General features: G+C 35.7%; 1 protein-coding gene across 1 annotated transcript in view; it reads left to right on the top strand.

Moving 5' to 3' along the window:
• The first annotated feature begins 2,205 nt into the window (after window positions 1-2,205).
• CCDC73 (coiled-coil domain containing 73) overlaps window positions 2,206-20,278 on the top strand; it is a 39,117-nt gene continuing 21,044 nt past the window's right edge. The window contains exons 1-6 of the mRNA XM_008567951.1: window positions 2,206-2,277; window positions 2,768-2,827; window positions 3,656-3,756; window positions 5,486-5,489; window positions 10,657-10,767; window positions 15,490-15,624. Of these exons, the coding sequence (XP_008566173.1) occupies window positions 2,206-2,277; window positions 2,768-2,827; window positions 3,656-3,756; window positions 5,486-5,489; window positions 10,657-10,767; window positions 15,490-15,624 (483 nt within the window). The remainder of the gene's footprint in view (window positions 2,278-2,767; window positions 2,828-3,655; window positions 3,757-5,485; window positions 5,490-10,656; window positions 10,768-15,489; window positions 15,625-20,278) is intronic.

The following is a 20,278-nucleotide window of genomic DNA, read 5'->3' as shown; positions in this document are numbered from 1 at the left end:
GGTCTACCTCCTTCATTCAAACTTTCTTTCATTTGTTTCATACATAGTGATTGTTTTCTTTGTACCAGACATTAATTTGTCCGCCTGCTTTTCTGAGAATAGACCCATATCTCTTTACCCGCACTGTTACTTTAGCAGTTATTTTTTTGTAATGCACACATCCAAAGGCTAAAACCAATGAGTCCTTTATCCTGCATTTTGAATTTGGGGTCAAGATATAATTGGGCGAGTTTCCCTGTGGGTGGCCAAAGCTGTAACACATGGAACTCTGGAAAGAAAATAAAAATTTCCTGTAATCTCACTACCCTAAATGAATCAACTTTTTTCTACTAAAGAGTCAAGAATTTGTTATTATTACTTATCCAATTCTTAAACAAAACCTTTGAAAATTGAAGTATATTAGTCAAGATTCTTAATTGCAAGCTGATTTAGTCAGCAAAGGAATTTATTGGAGCGATGTTGGTCATCTCAGACTTGAAAAATGGTTAGAAACTAGGGAGGCTATGCAGTACCCAAGATCACAACTAAAACCAACTCTCTCTGCGAATACTGTATGCTATTGTACCCTCTCAATATTTGAATCCTGTCAAATTTGTAGCCACAACCATGAATATTCTACTCCTTCCGCCACAATAACGTATTAGTTCCAGCCATATCATATTAGTTCTGTTTCCCTGAAAAATACCATGCTCTTTCATGTTATGTGCCTTTGTGATGTTGAACCTTCTCCTGGAGTGTCTATCCCTTTTTTGTCTTCTTGGCAAGTTTATTTTTTTTATTTTTATTTTTTTTTCTTTTTGTCTTTTTTTACTGACCGGTAACGGGATCGCAACCCTCGGTGTCGCGCCCGTACCGGGCACCGGCAACGGGATCGCAACCCTCGGTGTTGCATCCGCACCACGCTCAGCCAGTGAGTGGGAACCGGTCTCCACATGGGATCTGAACCCTCAGCGGGAGTGCTGCCGCGCTCCCAAGCGGCGCACTCTCCAGTGCGCCACTGGGCCGGCCCTTGGCAAGTTTATTTTTTAAGACTCAGTTCAAATATCACCTTTCCATGTATGCCTTCTTGATGCCCCCAACCAAACTGCTACCTTCTTTATGCTTCTTATACGTTCTTATAATATAGCACTCATTACATTGTATTGTAATTCTTACATAAATATTTCTTATTAGATGCTAACGAACTTGGGAATTGAGAATCCTTTGTTATCATCTTTTTATCTCAGAAAATGTTGAATAAGTAATGAATGAAAACCCCCTGTGTCTGGTTGGTTACTTCATTTAGTTAGTACACTTTTTTTAAGGTCCAAGGACATGCATTCTATCCGTGTGTGATTGGCTTTGCTTGTTCCATAGCCACAGATTACATTCCCACCTTGGCCAATCTTACAAGGGAACTAGGGTAAATGAGCCTTGATGAACCAGTAGTATTATCTTGATATATGAAACTTAGCAAATTATAATGATAGGTTTAAAGGTGGACTTTGAAACTGTCAGGAAAGTACCTTGCTTTGATGAAATTGTANTGAACCCTCAGCGGGAGTGCTGCCGCGCTCACAAGCGGCGCACCCTCCAGTGCGCCACTGGGCCGGCCCTTGGCAAGTTTATTTTTTAAGACTCAGTTCAAATATCACCTTTCCATGTATGCCTTCTTGATGCCCCCAACCAAACTGCTACCTTCTTTATGCTTCTTATACGTTCTTATAATATAGCACTCATTACATTGTATTGTAATTCTTACATAAATATTTCTTATTAGATGCTAACGAACTTGGGAATTGAGAATCCTTTGTTATCATCTTTTTATCTCAGAAAATGTTGAATAAGTAATGAATGAAAACCCCCTGTGTCTGGTTGGTTACTTCATTTAGTTAGTACACTTTTTTTAAGGTCCAAGGACATGCATTCTATCCGTGTGTGATTGGCTTTGCTTGTTCCATAGCCACAGATTACATTCCCACCTTGGCCAATCTTACAAGGGAACTAGGGTAAATGAGCCTTGATGAACCAGTAGTATTATCTTGGTATATGAAACTTAGCAAATTATAACGATAGGTTTAAAGGTGGACTTTGAAACTGTCAGGAAAGTACCTTGCTTTGATGAAATTGTATACTTAATTTTCTGTTTGATATGTTTCTTATGTTAAGGAACTAAAAAAATTAGCCTCAGACTTAATCAAGTCCAAGGTCACATATCAACATAAAATGGGAGAAGAAAACATCAGTCTAACAATCAAAGAACAAAAATTTCAAGAACTTCAAGAAAGACTCAAAATGGTATTTGATTAAATGTATTAATGTTTATAAATTAATATTTTTAATAAAATTGGTGAGAATTTCAGGATTATAACAAAAAAGTTCCTTCTTTGTAAAGTTATTGTACATGGTAAAAAATTAAGGTATTATGAATCTGTTAAATTATTAGGTAATTTTTGCCATTAACAGGATTTTAAGACAGTAAAATTGACTATAACCAGTTTATTTCCACTAATATGGTTTCAGAAAATCTTGTCTTACAATGGTGTCTCCAGAACAGTTTTGGAGATGAGAAATTTTGTAGTTTTTAGCATTTACAAGTTTGCACCAGCCTATATTGGGTATATAATACCTTCTCAATTCACTAGAATCACTGTTTCAACCACAAACAAATGTAAGTAGTCTGGGGTAATAATAGGTCATGACACTACCAAATTTGTTGAGCACTGAATTGAATGTAGAATTTGTTGGATTTTATATCATAACTTTAAAATTACTCAAATCTTTAAAGGAATTGGAATTAAATAAGAAGATTAATGAAGAGATTACCCATATTCAAGGAGAAAAACAGGTAAGCAATCACAAGATATTTTGGAAGCCAATAAATATTTTAAAAATCAGATACAATGTGGGAAATAAACAAGCTAAATAACAAATGGGATCATGCATAGTTCAATGTGTAGCACCTTGTAAACACTCAGTTAATGTGTACTGAATGGATGCATATATACCTTTATAACTAGTCTCACATATACTCCCATTAAAAAATAAATCAGTTTTTTTCCTTCATACTTTAGACCAGTAGTACCGTAGCAGATAAAATTATTGAAATGTATTTATGCTTAATGCATGCTTTTCCAGGACATTACACTCTCATTTGAATCTATTTGATATTTATAATTCTTCTATTTTAAAAAAAGTTGTAGAAGAAAACTCCTCCTGTTTCTTGTTTCTATTGTTCTCTTGTTTGTCTTGTTTCTCTTCTTCTTTCTGTCCATTTGATTCTGAATGCATGCCATGACATTCTAGCCCATTATGACATTTTATATTATAACCTCGTGACATTTTAGTAGTGATATATTTACTGTTTGAGGGGTCAAGCCAACAAAAGTTTATTTTAGTTTTGAATTTTTCACACTTTTTGGTAGTATCTTAGAATCCACAGTCCATTTAAAAAAAACTGTTAACTGAGGGACTCTTAGAAACAGTACTTTGTAGGAAATCATGTAATAGAAGTTATTTTAGATATTAAATTGTAAAATGTGGCATTAAAGTATTGAAATTAATCTATGAAGATAACGGGTTAAGAAACTACAAAATGTATTTGAAGAATGAGTTTATAAACATACCTACTATCTTAAAATTTTTCTAATTGATATATATTTATTTATTTTTTAAGGATATCATCATTTCTTTTCAACGTATGCAGCAGCTACTTCAGCAACAAATTCAAGCTAATACTGAAATGGAGGCAGAATTGAAGGTGCTAAAATTAATCGGGTTTTACACACACACACACACACACACACACACACACACACACACACACACACGGGTTTTAGTATATTTCCATTTAACAAGCTTCTCCTCTTCAGTTGCATTCATCTGTCCAGTTTTACCAAGATCATTTTGAATTTTAGGGAAGGTATTGACCTCCTTCATCAACTTGGTATCAGTGTCTAAAGTAATGAACAGGGCTGGCCAGTTAGCTCGGTTTGAGTGCAGTGTTATAATACTGAGGTCAAGGGTTTGGATCCCCATACCGAATAGCCACCAAAAAAAAAAAAAGAACTTTTTTTTCAACATTTAAGTCAGTAGTTAAATGTTAAATTTTATCAAGTACAGCATCTCACTTTATTTTGTGATAGAATGAATGGGATTTTTTTCTTTGTCTTAGAATTGTGGCCAAGGTCCAAAACCAAAAATAAAAGATCAAAGTGTCAGCCACATATTAAGAGAGCAATCAGCCAGCTCTCAGAAGTTTGGGGCACATTCCTTTTCACAGGAATATGATAGAACGAGCACTGTTACCCCAACAATCACCCCATTGTTCTATTTGCAGTGTATGTAGGAAAATGGGGAGTGGAAGACATTATGGTCATTGATATTTTGGGAGTGCAGGGCTCAAAAAGAGAGGCCTTTCTCTTATATCCCTAGTGAAGGGGTGCATTTCCCCTCATGAAGCTAAGTGAGGAGTCCACAAGAAAATCTTCTGTAAAGCTTGGGGTACAAGAAGTAGAGGCTGCTGTCTTGTTCCTTGGATGGATGTTTGAGATGCTGTAGAAAACTGAAGGTCCACTCTGGTGTTGCCAGTAGAGTAAAATATAGATAAACAAGTTCATATGGAAGAGCTTGACGTATGTTTCTTGAAGTGTGGAAGTTTACCAAGAACATACAGACTGATGCCCGGTCGTGGTCTAGAAATTTTAAAGAGGAAAGTTTTGGAGTGTATTATGCTTGTTCTGATACTATATATCCCCAGAAGAGTGTACTAGAGAGAACCTTGGTGGTTCCTTGGCTCTACGTGAAGGATTGTAGAGGTTAGTGGAGGGGCAGGAACTGCTCTGGGTGCCACTGGGCCAAGTTATGGGATGTCCAACTCAGAGAAGGAGCTGGGGGCATGTTTCACTGGGGTAGCCAGTAGAAGGTATTTCTGGACCTCTGAAGGGGTTCTTGGCAGCAAAGGAGACAGGGTAAAGCTGAACATTTCTCATTAAAACTAGTCACCTCTTGTAGAGACTACCATCAGTAGAGGCCAGAGCCAGCTTCATGAATATGTGACCAGTGCAGTTGCATAATGACCCACACTCAGAAGGACTTCCTACCTCAGGTTTAATGTTTTACCGTCACTTTCTTGAAGTTTATATTAATTTTTATCTTTGAATTTACATTTTGTTAATTAAGTCTGATGGGTCAATGGAGCTTGAACCAGGCGCTTGGAATCTCAGTTTGGGCATTGTTTTATCTTCACTGTCTCCCAGGACTGGTTTTTGGCTGCTGGATCTTTCACCCTCTGGTGCTCTGGGTCCTGCTTGGCCACTTCCTCCCTGTTTCTGTCCTGCCACTGCTGCAAGTCAACTGGGTCACATTTGTGAGGAAAGCCTATCTTTTACTATTGATTTTTATTCTCTGGTGGGGGCCTAGGTGCAGGCAGAGAGGGTCTAGGTTAGGTGTGTGTGCCCACAGCTGTCCCTATTCCAGGTTGGTTGGCATTGCCTTGGCATGTTAGGCAGGTGACTTGGCAAGGGGTGGGTTTGAGTCTCCCATCCAGGTACTGATTGCATCCCTGCCTGGTGGTTGCAGTCCCTTGGGAGTCACCCATCTGCTGTGGGTTGGGGCGAAGAGCCCATTGGAAAGGACGATTGACTTTCCCACTCCTGGCCAGGATATGGGACATGGGTTCAACAGTTGGCTGGAAGTGGGACCTGGTAGATGGTGGATCTCATTCATGCTGAGTTGTGTGATGAGGCCCTTAGGCATCTGTCAGGGTCTGCATCTGCTTTGTGAGTATCCCCCTGCCCAGGAGACCATTGAAGTTAAATAAAAAAGCACCACGATGGGGCAGAGGGATGGGAGGGAGAGAAAGAGACTGCTGCAAAGAAATGAAAAGATTTTAGGTTTGAGTACCTTTAATAGCACCTTTTAACCCCCTGCTTTTTCATTTTGCACCAGGCCCAACAAATTACACAGAATCTATCATTATAGAATGGAACCAAATTTAACTGAGCAATGCAAGATTTATATCCTCACCATTGATGTTCTATAGCTTGTCATGTAAAGAGTTTTGCCTTCCTTATTTCTCTTGTCTGCCCCCAATACCGTAGGAGTTGGAACTAGAAAAGGAAGACAGAGGTGTGCTAGAGTCATAGCTCTCCCTCCCCCAATCCCTTTACATATTCCAGTAAAAGACTAGTAAAATAATTTCTCTTCAAGTCCGGTTATAAGCAATTAATTCCTCCCATCTCTTCTACCCGCCTTGTAGTTTGGTAACTGGGACTGTTTCTCTAATATGTCAAATCTTCTCCAAGAAACATTTGATAGAATTTACCCAAATTCTTTGTAAGCAGCTCTTATTAAGAGCATCTCCTAATCTGTGTAAAGGAATTGAAACATAGATTTTTAGCGTGAACAAAATATTATCAATTAGCTAATCCGACTATTTCATCTCATGATGAAATAGGGACCTAGCATATGTAAGTGATGTAATTCAAGGCTTTATAACTAGTGGCAAAACCAGGATTAAACCTTTATCCTGATTCTAATCCAGCACTGTTTCTACAATATACTATGAAAAAATTTTTTCCTATATATGTGAGAGCTGCCAATTTTGTTAGATCAGTTATACTAAAACCATAGCTCTTAAATTGCTTCTTCATGAGCTCGTAAGCCCAATGCTTATGTATTGTAAAATAATATAGAGCCTACAGCAGTCACAGATATATAGTTATGTGTTTCTCTGAGTTAACAAGGACTATAAATACGGTTCCAGGATCTTTTAACTATGACTACTAATATCATAGATAATCCAAATGCCTTTCTTTTTAACTATCATAATTATTACCTGAACCATAGTAGTACATAAAGGAGCTAGATTTCATACAATAAAATTTCAAACAAAGTGTCAAGAATAGAATTGTCAGCTTTTTATTTTGATAAGTAAGGATGTTGAAAAAACAAACAATACCATCTATTATCACTGTCATTTTATAAAATAAAACCTGAACCATAGTAGTACATAAAGGAGCTAGATTTCATACAATAAAATTTCAAACAAAGTGTCAAGAATAGAATTGTCAGCTTTTTATTTTGATGAGTAAGGATGTTGAAAAAACAAACAATACCATCTATTATCACTGTCATTTTATAAAATAAAACATTTTAACATCAAAAGTATGTTAAGGGCATAATCTCAGGATAAAGGGCAGTCCTTCGTCAAAAAGACGTTTGATGACATTGTATTGACATTTTTTGCCATGGACTAGTGAAAATTTTGTCATGGATCAGTACTTGTCTGTAGACTGGTGTCTGAGAACCACTGATATATAGCATAACAAAATATTAATGTTGAACTGTTGCTGAGGATTATGCCGCATAGATATTTCAAGTGTTTTTTTGAGGAGCATTCTAATTCCACCTATACTAAATGGGGTCATTGCTTTTGATAATGGCCAACTGTTTTTCAGTGCTCTGTAATAATGCTGTCATCTGTCTTACTTTTTTAGTAGTAAAATTTAGAGCATAGACAGCCAAATTCTCATGATAGAAAATATTTTCTACTATGGTTTAATTATAGTTTAATCCAGTTATAAGTATAGTTATGTTCCTATACTCACTGTATTAACAATAATTTAGTTTGCTCCTGTAGTCACAGTTATTAATTAGGACAATTTACTTAGTTTTTTGGTTAGTCCAGATGCAAATAATACCATATAATTCCCTGATAGAATATAATCAGCATGAGGACAGAAACATTTTCAATGATGCAGCATACGAACCTAAAAGAATATCTGGTACATAATAGGAGGTCATTAAATTTTATTAAACGAATTAACAATGAACAGGGAATAAACTCATTCTCTTCCCAAGTTCAGATATTGCTTGGTCAGGGCTTCTGGTTAAACATGTTGAATTTAAGCCCACATTCACTTCTACCTACTTCTGAAATTGCAATATAATAACATTAATAAATCCACAAAGACAAGGAACCAGATGGACTATTGATAATTTACTTGGCACATGAGAGGAAGTAGAAACCTGAGTCAAAGATGCAGAAATGGTCAGGAATTGCAAGTATGTGCCCCTAGAACTAGGGTATACAATTTAAGCCAAAAGTATAAGATCTATATAAGAAGACATTGCAACCCTAGATTCTCTTCCCCACCCTGCACAAATAGGCATTGCCCCTCTACTCTTGGCAGAAGATTGGAGGTTTACAGTGGAGAGTTTGAGGGACAGCTGAGGTTAGGAGGGAGTGGAGGAGGTATAAGTCAGTGGTATGCTGGAGCCAGCCAGGCCAGTGAGAGCTGGTTGTTAGATATTAAGGAATTTTGTGAATTGGTTGTTAAACCTGTGGTAGCTTGAAATTGACCATGATGGGATTATTTAACGCTAACAAAAATGGCAAATCAGACTGTTTTTTTTGGTTGTTTTGTTTTGTTTTAAACAGCTAGTTCACCAGTACACTACTGGGAGTAATATATTATATTGAAAACAGTGTGGAAAGTCTAAATAATGTACCACCCATGAAGAGAAGATTCTAAAACTCTGTAGAAAAAAAAAAAGAATAAATCACATACAAAGGATTAAGAATGAGGGTGACAACATAATAGCTTCAGACTTCTCAGTGGTAACACTGGAAGGTAGAAGACAATAGAATCATGCCTTCAGAAGTTAAGGAGAAATTGATTTCCAAAGCAGAATGTACTGTATTCAGCCAGACTAATTGCTAAGTACTGGTAGAATAAAGATCTTCAGACATGCAGTGCTCAAAAAGTTTTCCATCTATGTCTCATTCATCAAGAAATAATAGAAAATTTGCTCTCCCAAGACAAGGAAGTAAACCAAGAAAGAGGAAATTATGGGATCTAGGAAGCAGAAGACCCACAACAGAAGAAAGAAGGGAATCCTCAGAGATAACTTGATTTGTGCTGCAGACTGAGAGAGCAATAGGTCCAAATTGTAATGGAGGGATGGGATATCCCCAGAAAATTGAAACAGAGAATACCTGAAGTAGGCAGTTTCTTTTAGATAGAGGTCTGGGTGAGGACAGGAAATGATTGAAATATCTAGAACATTATTTTAAGAACATGCTGCTCTAAGTCATTTATTATCACTAGTATAGAGCCTGTGGTATATTCTCCCATATCTTCCCTAAACTTTGATTTGTATATCTTCTAAAATGTAGTATGTTATCAATATAAATAGATATTGTAAAATAATGGTTAGGCCATTAAAGTACTAAGCATCTATTAATTATATACCACTGTAAATATTTAGAAATTGCCCTATTACATGTACCTATGTATTAAGGAAATGTGACATTTATAAAAATACTTACATTATCTTGAAATAGAGGCAATCAAAATAGGTATTCATTGGGTGCTCTCAAAGTGCATAGCTCCTTATGAGGTAGAAAATCTTTATGTTAAAATGGAAAACTGCTTTTTATTATGTAACTTGCCATAATTTTGTATAATTATGTCTTTGCATATTGATATTCTAGATATAATTGAAAACTCTTTAAATAGATGGAATACTGTGAAGCCTTTAAAATGAGATGGATCTAGAGCTGGCCAGTTAGCACAGTTGGTTAGAGTGCAGTGTTGATAACACCAAGGTCAAGGGCTCAGATCCTCATACCGGCCAGATGCCAAAAAATAAATAAATAAAATGAGATAGATCTATATGTATTAATATGGAAAGTAAGTAAGAATTTTTTAAAAGCATATTACAGAATAAGTATTATGATATGGTCTCATCTGTATTTTAAAAGTTATATTTTACGTACTTGTATGCTTATAGACAATTTTTGGAAGGGTACACAAGAAATGGCTAGAGTGCTTTACTTCTGGGGAAAAAACTGATAGAGGATAACTTTACCTTTTCTTTTTAAATACTTTTTGTGTAGCTTGAAATTTTTACCCTGAGTGTGCATAGCTTCAATGATAAATAAATGAACTTAAAAATTCCAGATGTATTAGACGTATAGGTAAGAGTTCTTACTATTTATCTTTTTACAGAAGTTTACTTGGATTATCAGCAGCCATTGAAGAAACCTAATAATATTGGTGTCAGTGACTGAATAGCTTTAAAACCCTAGTCTTAGAAAACACTTGGTAGTATTTTTACTCCTTAAAGGTTTTTCTGGGGAGGGGCTAGTGTGGTGGTGATTTTATTATGTTAATTCAATGAAGTAATTAAGTTAATATGGTAAAAATTTAAGTTATGCTAAAAATGTTAATTTGAAATTAAAATTAAAATTGTATTTAAAGGTGTTCTAGCCAGTTAATTTCTAAAATAAACGTATATGAAAAAAAGTTCTGTGGTAGTTAAATTTCTTTAGTAGAGTTAGGCTGGATTATGCTACATTTCATACTTTTCAGTGCTGTACATTATATTACTTCTTCAGTACATTAAAACTTATGCAGTGAAACTGAATAATGGCAATGTTTTTATACCCTTTTATAGCCATTTCTTTATCATAACCTCCCCCTATTTCCTGTTAGCTAAACTATAAGCACCTTTCTGTTAATTTATGAAAATTATTGTTGAGATAGCACATTATCACTGATCTGTATGGCACTTTCAGCATGTTAGAAGCAAACGTCCAAGCAACATAAAACTCATCAAAATTCATTAATGTAGTATTGATTATTTTTTGGATAATTAATTTTATTGCAGACCCTTCAGAGAGATAATGAGCTGCAAAGGGAGAAGGTAAAAGAAAATGAAGAAAAATTCCTTAATCTTCAAAATGAGCATGAGAAAGCACTGGGAACTTGGAAAAGACATGTAGGTTTATTAAATATTAGAATATTTTAAGTAGTTGTAGAAATTTAAAATAACTATTAAATGCTTAGAAAATACTGCAAAAATAATATAGGAATCAAGTTAGACATATTGTCTTCTTGCACTCATATTTCCAAAAAGTTAACAATTTTTAAAAAGCTAAATGTAATAAAATTTCCTGTAATGTTTTTATTCATGGATGACAACACATATACATTTTGGTTTATATATATGTGCATATACATATATATAATTTGAATGACCTCCCATATGTGACAAAGAATTAATTTACCTTTCATAAAACCATTGCATAGTATTTTAATAAATGACTAAAATAATTATATATGTACTATTGTTAATTGATCTATTTTGCTTTTCTCAGCAGTTTTGAGATGTATTAGAGCCACCTTTAGAACACGTATACCATAGTTGAGCTCTATAGTATTAACATTTTATGATAAGATTGTTATAAACTTGGCTATTTCCTTAAACCACATTTATTTTATACTAAATCTTAATTTCAGCAAAGTAGATAATAATGTAAAATTATGTAAATTCAAATTGTGAAATATAAAGGTTCACTTTAACTATTGGTAGACCCCAAAATTGATTACTCTATTTTAATGTCAATTTTCATTGTCTTTGAAATTCTTTTTAAAGAGTTAATGCCTGGTTATGGGGAGTGTCTGGTCCCCGGCTCCATACCTCGGGTCCCTGGGTGGGCCCTGAGGCACTGGTGCCATGTGCCTGGTTCTAGGAGGGGGGTCTGGTCCCTGGCTCCATGCCTCATGTTTGGAGGGCCCCAGGGCACTGGTGGTATGCCTGGGCTGGAACTAATTTTGTCCTTTGCTTCTAAAATGGGGGAACTTCCTGTGGGAACCAGTACTTGAGCTCTGTGTTTGAGCTAAATTGCTGCTTTGCTGCTCTTTCCCTAGGGAAGGCTTTTTGTGCAGCTCGGGGTTTAATGGTTGACCTTATAGGTACTTCTGGCTCTCCAGAGACTGGGTGCACCTTGGTTATGTAGAAACTCCAATCTGGGCCTGAGTTTTTTCATCAAACTGCACCCCGTGCAATTCTGCATTCCTGACCAGTCTCCTCTGAGTGGTCCTGTGCTGATTGTGGGGCAGATCAGCTGTCCTTGCTGTGTCCCAGTGTTCTCCTACTGGGCCCATCTTCCCCACCGCCCATGCTCCAAACACTTCCCATGGGACGGACCTTGTCCAGGTCCCTTGCAATGACTCACTGGCCTCTGAATGGCTCCTTTTATAGCTGTTCTGGCTCCTCACTCCTAAGTGGGTCCACGGGAACCATATTAGTGGTCTTGCTGTCCTGGGGGCCACCAAGGCTCTCTTCTCCCCTGCCGCATCCAAGTAACTCCATCTGAAGGGCACAGCTGCAGCTTCTGCCGGCTCCTGCTCCCTGTGCTCAGCAGCTGGAGCCTTAAAGCAGCAGTGGCCTGAAACCCTCCGAACAGTTTTTTCTTTCTTTCATCATGGTTTCTACTGCCTTCATACACTCTGTACGTCTCTCCTCTTCTTCCCCTGAGCTCCAGCAGCCCCTGCTTGGCTGATGTTACATTTTTATAGTTGTAAATTGGTTGATTTGTGGGAGAGAGTGATGCTGAGGACTATCTATTCCACCATCTTGACTGAAACTCTCAATCTATAAATTTGAATAAAATTGGTCTTATCTTAGAATTTTTAGATTCTACAGTCACTTCCCTTCCATAATGCTTTGGTACTGAACAGAATATAGTTAAGTAAGAGATAGCTGCTTTAGTTCTATAAGAGTTTTCTTGAATGCAAGGTCAAATTTAGTCTTAATTGTCCTATCTATCTAAATATCTATCTCTGTAGGTTTTTAACCATTCTTAAGTGAAGGACAATAATAGTATGGCTATTGAGATTAGATCAAGATGAGTTAAGAAAAACATTATAAAAGGGCTGACTGATTAGCTCAGAGTGTGGTGCTGATAACACCAATGTCATGGATTTAGATCCCATACCAGCCAGCCACCGAAAAAAAAAGAAACAAAAAAATATGATAAACACATTGATAAAAATAAGTTGGAATCATATAAACTACTGTTTTATACTTGGTCATTTAAAAAAATAAACAGTGAAAGGAAATACTATGCTAATAAAATTAACTGCATATTTTTAGGTGGTATCTTTAAAATTTGTTGAAATATAAATAACAGCATTATACATATATGTTCTGATTTTTCACTAGTTATATAAATGAATGTACATAGACAAAAAACAATGAATGAGGTTCAGAAATTATTTAGGGAAAGAGAGGTCACAAAAGAAATTTAATTCACAGCAGTTATTGAGCATATCCTATGTGTTAGGTGCTATTGTAGGCTCTGGTTTTAAAACATACCTAAAATACAGATTACCAAAGAGCTCACACTCTCAAGGGACAGATAACTGTGGAATTAATTACAATAGTGCAGCATGCTTTTTGTATTATTAAAAAAGTAATATGATAGCACAAAATAAATCATGTCGTTTAACTAGGTTGGAGAAAGTTTTAGAGAAAAGATAACACTAGAGAGTTTGTCCTTGAAGGATGAATAAGATTTCACCAAGCAAAATGTACCAATTCCTTACCCTTCCCATTCCATCCTGTTGGCATTGCGCTTAAGAAAGAATGGGGAAAATTATGGGGGCACGAAACTGCATTTTCAAGGATGATGAATAGTCTATTCTGAGTAATAGGATATGTGGAATGTGACACTGGAAAATAGGTTCAGATCAGCTTTTGAAGGGTTCATTACTAAGGGAGCTGAATTTTATAAGGATTAGGAAGCCATTGAGAGTTTTAAAGCAAAGAAGTGACATAGGCAGATATGTGTTTTAGAAAATAACTTGCGACAGTATGGAAGATGGCTTTATGGAAAGAAACCGTAAGAAGAATATTGTAATCTAACCATGAGCCTATGAGGGTGTGAATTAGGGCAGTAGTAGTGAGAACAGAGAAGAGGGAGAGATGTAGGATGCATATTGGAAGTAGAATTGGCAGGGTTAGTTACATTTTATATGTAATGGGTATTGGAGAGAGAAAACACATCAAATGTGACTCTGAGATTAGTATAACTCATAGAATGATAATGTCATTAAGTGACATAAGAAATGTAAAAGGAGAATATTTGGTGGATGAAAATAATGAATTTGAGAACTGTTGAATTTACGGTGCCTGCAGGACATCTAGCTTGAAATGCATACCATCCATTTGGAAATGAAAATCTAATCTTAGGAAAGAGGTTGGAGAGGAAATTTAAGATTTATTAGTATAAAAGTGAAATTTGAAGTTATAGATAAAATAACTTCCTATGGAAGGAGTGGAGGACATGAAGAGAAGAGGGCTAAAAAAGAAAGAACCTTGGGGAATGCCAACATTCTGTGAGTGTTAGTTTGTGTGTGTTGGGGCAAGAGAGGACAGAGAGCCTGATAAGAACAGTGAGAAAGGTAGGAAAATAGAGAGTAGTACAATGGAAGCCAAGAGAAGAGGCTGTTTCAAGAACAGAGTAAGTAGTCAACATAGTCAAATATTACAGTGCTGGAAAATGATGTGAGACTTGGGAAAATCCTTTTGCTAACTCACAGGTGATATATGAGAAAACAATCAGTAGAACAGTAAGGGCTGAAGTCAGGTTGTTAGGAAATGATGAGAGGCTAGAATTTGAAAGTAGCAAATGTGGTCTCTTTAAGAAGTGAGAGAGAAGGAGTAACTGGGTCAAAGAGTAATAAAACAGGAATGTGAATAGAGTGTAATTGGTGGCTGAGCAGAACATGCTGATGTGGTGTGAGATTGAGAATAGGCAGAAGAAAGAGAAAATTGCTCGAGCTAGAACTGAGGGGGATAGGAGAGGATGGGATAAAGAACACATGGAGAGTTTAGCCTTGGAAAAGAAGTACCTTGCAGAGATAGATTAAAAAATGGTTAAAAATAGATGAGATGAAGGGAAAATAATGTGAGTTTACATCTGCTTGCCTCTTTAAAGAATATTACACACTTTTGTGGTAAGGAGTTTTAAAATTGTATAAGAGAAACTTTTATAGTCTTCCAAGACAAAGGCTATTTTTCTCCTCAGTGGAACTTACTTTGTCTCATATTTGAGGTTTTGTGAAACATCACTCCCCCACAAAAAAAGATTATGGAATTTTACAGGACACAAAAGTCCAATTTACAGATGTAAATATGAGGCCGAAGTGTCAGTTTCCATAGTGCCACTTAGTGTTCAGTATCGTTCATCTAGTTGGGTTAAAATCTGTATATCCAATTTGCAATAAGAAAATAAAACTTAAGAAAGAAATGAAAGTATATCTTTTATAGAATATTTATGATTAAAATAAGTTCATAAATTTTCATTTTTAACAAGAATTGGTTTACTGTAGTAGTTAAGAACACACTTCTTAGATTTAGCTTTGGATTTGAATCCTGACTGCCACTTTATGTGATCTGGGGCAAGTAACTTTCTGTGAGCTTCATATTTTTCCCCTGTAAAGAGGGCATAATAATACCTCATAGAGTTTTTATGAGTATGCAGTTGTGTTTATTAAGTACTCAGCACAATTCAATAAAGTGGTAGCTTTGAATGTTAGTAATTACTTTGTGATTGTTATTTTTTTATACTATTTTCCAAAATTTGTTTTAATAAAGTATTTTCAGACAAAAAATAGATATATGCCTGCTCATTTTGGTTAAATTTTATAATAGGTTGAAGAACTTACTGGAGAAATTAATGAAATTAAAACTGAATTATCATCACTTAAAGAAACTCATATTCAGTTACAAGAACATTGCAATAAATTATGCAATCAGAAAAAGGTTGAAGAAGACAAGAAGTTTCAGGTAAAGTTCAAATATATTGGGGGTGCAAACTGTTAAATTAACACTCTCACTGATGATTCTCTCCCTGTTTTATATTTTAAGTTTCTCGACTTTAAAAAAATGAGTATAAGCATGTGGTCTGTAATACATTTTTAAATTAATTTTTGTGTAGTTTTGACATAAGTATCAAGGGTCGTTTTTAGATATTGAGTTCCAGTTGTTCCAGCACACACATTTGTTGAAAAGACTATTCTATCTCCCATTGTACCTTGGTAATTTCTTTGAAAAGCAATTAACCAAGTATATGTGGGTCTATTTCTGGACTCTTTATAATGTTCCATTTATTATATGTCTATACCTAAGGTGCTACCACACTGCCTTTATTAATGTAAGTTTTTAAGAAGTCTTAAAATGTAGTATAAGTCCTTCAGTTTTGTTGTTCTTTTTCAAAATTGTTTTTTGCTCTTCTAGGTCCTTTACATTTTCATGTCACTTTTAGGATCAGTTTGTCAAATTTCTAAAAACAAAAATTCTGTGGAATTTTGGTTGGGATTGTGTTGAATCTATAGATTAATTTGCAAAGAATTTACCTTTTAACAGTATTTAGTCTTCCAGTCCATGAACATGGGTTAGCTTTCCATTTATTTGGATATTTTAAAATACATCTCAGAAACGTTTTGTAGTTTTCATTATATAGGTCTTACAAATATTTGGTTAAATCTATCCCTGAATATTTCTTTTTTGGGGATCCTATTTTAAACAGTATTTAAAATTTTTATTTTTCTAATTGTTCTTTGTTCATTTATAGAAGTACAATTGATTTTTATACATTTACCTCATTTTTAAATTAACTTATTGTTATAGTAGGTTTTTTTGTTGAACTTTGGGGTTTTCTATGTATGTGATCATGTAGTCTGTTAATTTAAGGCAATTTTACTTCTTTCTTTCTAAAACAGCATACATTTTATTTCATTTTCTCAACTTACTGCACTAGAACCCTCTGCTAGAGTCCTAGTATATCCCTACTGCTAGGACCCTCTAGTACAATGTTGAATAAAAGTTCTAAGGGTGGGTATGCTTGCCTTGTTTCTCATCTCAGATGAAGAGTATTTAGTCTTTTACCATTTCATGTAATGTTAGCTGTAGTTTTTTTGTTTATACTCTTTATCAGGTTGAGAAAATTTCCCTCTTTTCCTGGTTTGCTGAGCTTTTATCATCAGTGAGTTTTTATCATGAATGGGTGTTAAATTTTGTCAAATGCTTGTTCTGTATCTATTAAGATGATAAAAAATTTGGTATTCTTTTAATATTAATTACATTAATTGATTTCCAAATGTTAAAATAACCTTGCATTCCTGGGATAAACTTGAATTGGTCATAACGTATTATCCTTTTTATATATGGCTGGATTCAAATTGCTAATGCTTTGTTAAGATTTTGAATTGATGAGGAATACTGATCTGTATGTTTCATTTTTTCTTATACTCTTTTGGTCTGGTTTTTGTGTTATATTTGCCTCATAAACTGAATTGGAATATGTCCTTTCCGATGCAGAATTGGTATTGTTTCTTTGTTAAACGTTAGGTACAATTCAGCAGTGAAGCTAACGGGGCTTTTTTCTTTGTGAGAAAATTCTAAATAACAAATTCAGTATTTAAATTACTTACAGAGCTATTCAGATTCTCAATTTCTTCTTGTGGAGTGCAAAAAAGATTTAACATGGCAGTGAATGCTATCCTTAGAAAGACCTGCTTGTAAGGTTTGCCTTTGGCTGATGCCTGGAAATTTGGGTTTGGGGAGGGTTCTCACCGTTTTTTAACTGACAGGAGTGGCTCACTGTGCCCACTATTAGTTTATTCTGAACATCTGCTTTCTTTCTGGGAGTCTGGAGTTCTGGCATATGCTAGCCTGGGGATGTTCACATGAGCAGCTCCCCCCAAAACCATGGAGTCTCTAATGAGCTTCCCTGATAGACAACAATTCACATATGTTGTCACAATTCAGTGCTGCAGGAATTAAGCATGTCTTGTGTGACTCCACTGGGAGATGACTCTAGGAAGCTAATAGCTGGTTTCCTCCAGACTTCTCCTTACGTGCCTCCTCCTTTGCCTATTTTGTTTTGTGTCCATTTGCTGTAATAAATCTTAACTATGAGTACAACTATATCTGGAAGCCTGTGAGTCCTCCTAATGAGTCACTGATCCTACGAGTGGTCTTGGGAACCCTCAACACAGTCAGTTTGGGTAGTTTTTGTCTTTCAAGGAGCTTGTCCTTTTCATAAGTTGTCAAATTTATTGCTAAGGCGCCTCATAATATTCTCTTATTATTATATCCTCTGTAGGATCTGTTTTGATGTTCTTCTCTCATTCTTTTGTTTTCTTCTTTTTTAAAAAAATATTTTATTTTATTTTATAATCAAAATGTACCCATTGTACATGTTTATGGGGTACAGAGTTACATTTCCATACATGTATACAGTGTGTGGCAATCAATCAAATCAAGGTATAAGCAAATTTATCATTGGAAAAATTTATCATTTCATTGTGATAAGAACATTTCAGCTCCTCTCTTCTAGCCATTTGAGGACACACAATAAATTATTGTTGATTATAGATGCCTAGCACTACCGTACACCACTAGAACTTATTTTTCCTATCTAGCTGTAACTTTGTGTCGATTAACCAACCTCTCACTATCCCTCTCCCCCCTCCTCTTCTCAGCTTCTACTAACCAAAGTTGTCTAGCCATTTGAGGACACACAATAAATTATTGTTGATTATAGATGCCTAGCACTACCATACACCACTAGAACTTATTTTTCCTATCTAGCTGTAACTTTGTGTCCATTAACCAACCTCTCACTATCCCTCTCCCCCCTCCTCTTCTCAGCTTCTACTAACCAAAGTTCTACACTCTACTTTTAAAAGTTCAACTTTTTTTTTTTTTTTTTTTTTTAGGTCTCACATATGAGAGAACATGTGGTAATTATCTTTCTGTTCCTGACTTATTTCACTTAATGAAATGCTTTCCAGGCTTATCCATGTTGCCGCAAATGACAGGATTTTATTCTTTTTAATGGCCAAGTAGTATTCCATTGTGTATATATAAAATATTTTCTTTATCTGTTCATCTGTCAGTGGACACGTAGGTTGATTCCATATCTTGGTTGTTGTGAATAGTGCTGCAATAAACATGGAGGTGCAGATATCTCTTTGTTATATTTCCTTTCCTTTGGAGAAATACCCAGCAGTGTGATTGCCAGATCATATGGTAGTTCTATTTTTAGTTTTTTGAGGAACCGCTCTATAGTTTTCCATGATGTCTTTACTAATTTACATTCTCACTAATAGTGTATGAGTACCCATTTCTCCATATCCTTGTTTGCATTTAGTAATAGCCATTCTAACCTGGGGTGAGATGATATCTTATTGTGGTGTTGATTTGCATTTTCCTGATGATTAATGATGTTGAGTTGAGCGTTTTTTCATATACCTGTTGGAAATTTGTATGTCTTCTTTTGAGAAACATCTATTCAGGTTATCTGCCCATTTTTAAATTGGATTATTTGGTTTTATGCTGTTAAGTTGTTTAAGTTATGTGTATTTTCTGGGTATTAGTCCCTTGTCAGATGAATAGTTTGCAAATATTTTCTCTCATTCTGCTGGTCGCCTCTTTGTTCTGTTGATTGTTCCTTTTGCTGTGCTGAAGCTTTTTACTTTGAAGTAATCCCATTTGTCTATTATTGTTTTTCTTGCCTGTGCTTTAGGAGTCATCTCCATAAAATTTTTGCACAGACCAATGTCTTGGAGTGTTTCCCTTATGTTTTCTTCCAGTAGTTTTATAGTTTTGGGTATTACATTTAAATCTTTAATACACTTTGAGTTGATTTTGTTAAGTGGTGAGAGACAGGGGTCTACTGTCATTCTTCTATGTATGGATATCCAGTCTTCCCAACACTGTTTCTGGAAGAGGTAGTCTTTTCCCCAATGTATGTTCTTGGTGCTTTTGTCAAAGACCAGTGGCTGTAAATATGTGGATTTATTTCTGGGTTCTCTATTCTTTTCCATTGGTCCATATGTCTGTTTTTATGCCAGTACCATGCTGTTTGGGTTATGATAGCTTTGTAGTATATTTTGAAGTCAGGTAGCATAATGCCTCCAGCTTTATTCTTTTTGCTCAGGATTGCTTTGGATATTCAGGATCTTTTGTTGTTTCATATGAATGTTATGATTGTTTTTACTATTTCTGTGATGAATGTCATTGGTATTTTGATGGGGATTACACTGAATTTGTAGATCACTTTGGGTAGTATGGTCATTTTGACAGTATTAATTCTTGTAATCCAAAAGCATGGAATGTCTTTCCATCTTTTTGTGTCCTCTTTAATTTCTTTCAGCAGTGATTTGTACTTTCATTGTAGAGATCTTTTACCTCCTTGGTTAAAATTTTTCCTAGGTATCGGGCCGGCCCAGTGGTGCACTGCTACAGTGCGCCGCTTGGGAGTGCGGTGGCGCTCCTGCCATTTTTTCCTAGGTATCGGGCCGGCCCAGTGGTGCACTGCTACAGTGCGCCGCTTGGGAGTGTGGTGGCGCTCCCGCCGAGGGTTCGGATCCCACATACAGACCGGTTCCTGCTCATTGGCTGAGCGAGGTGTGGGCGCAACCCCGAGGGGTGC

This window comes from Galeopterus variegatus, unplaced genomic scaffold (assembly GCF_000696425.1).
Source record: "Galeopterus variegatus unplaced genomic scaffold, G_variegatus-3.0.2 Scaffold359, whole genome shotgun sequence".
Lineage (NCBI taxonomy): Eukaryota > Metazoa > Chordata > Mammalia > Dermoptera > Cynocephalidae > Galeopterus > Galeopterus variegatus.
This window is presented reverse-complemented; position numbering and strand designations above follow the sequence as displayed.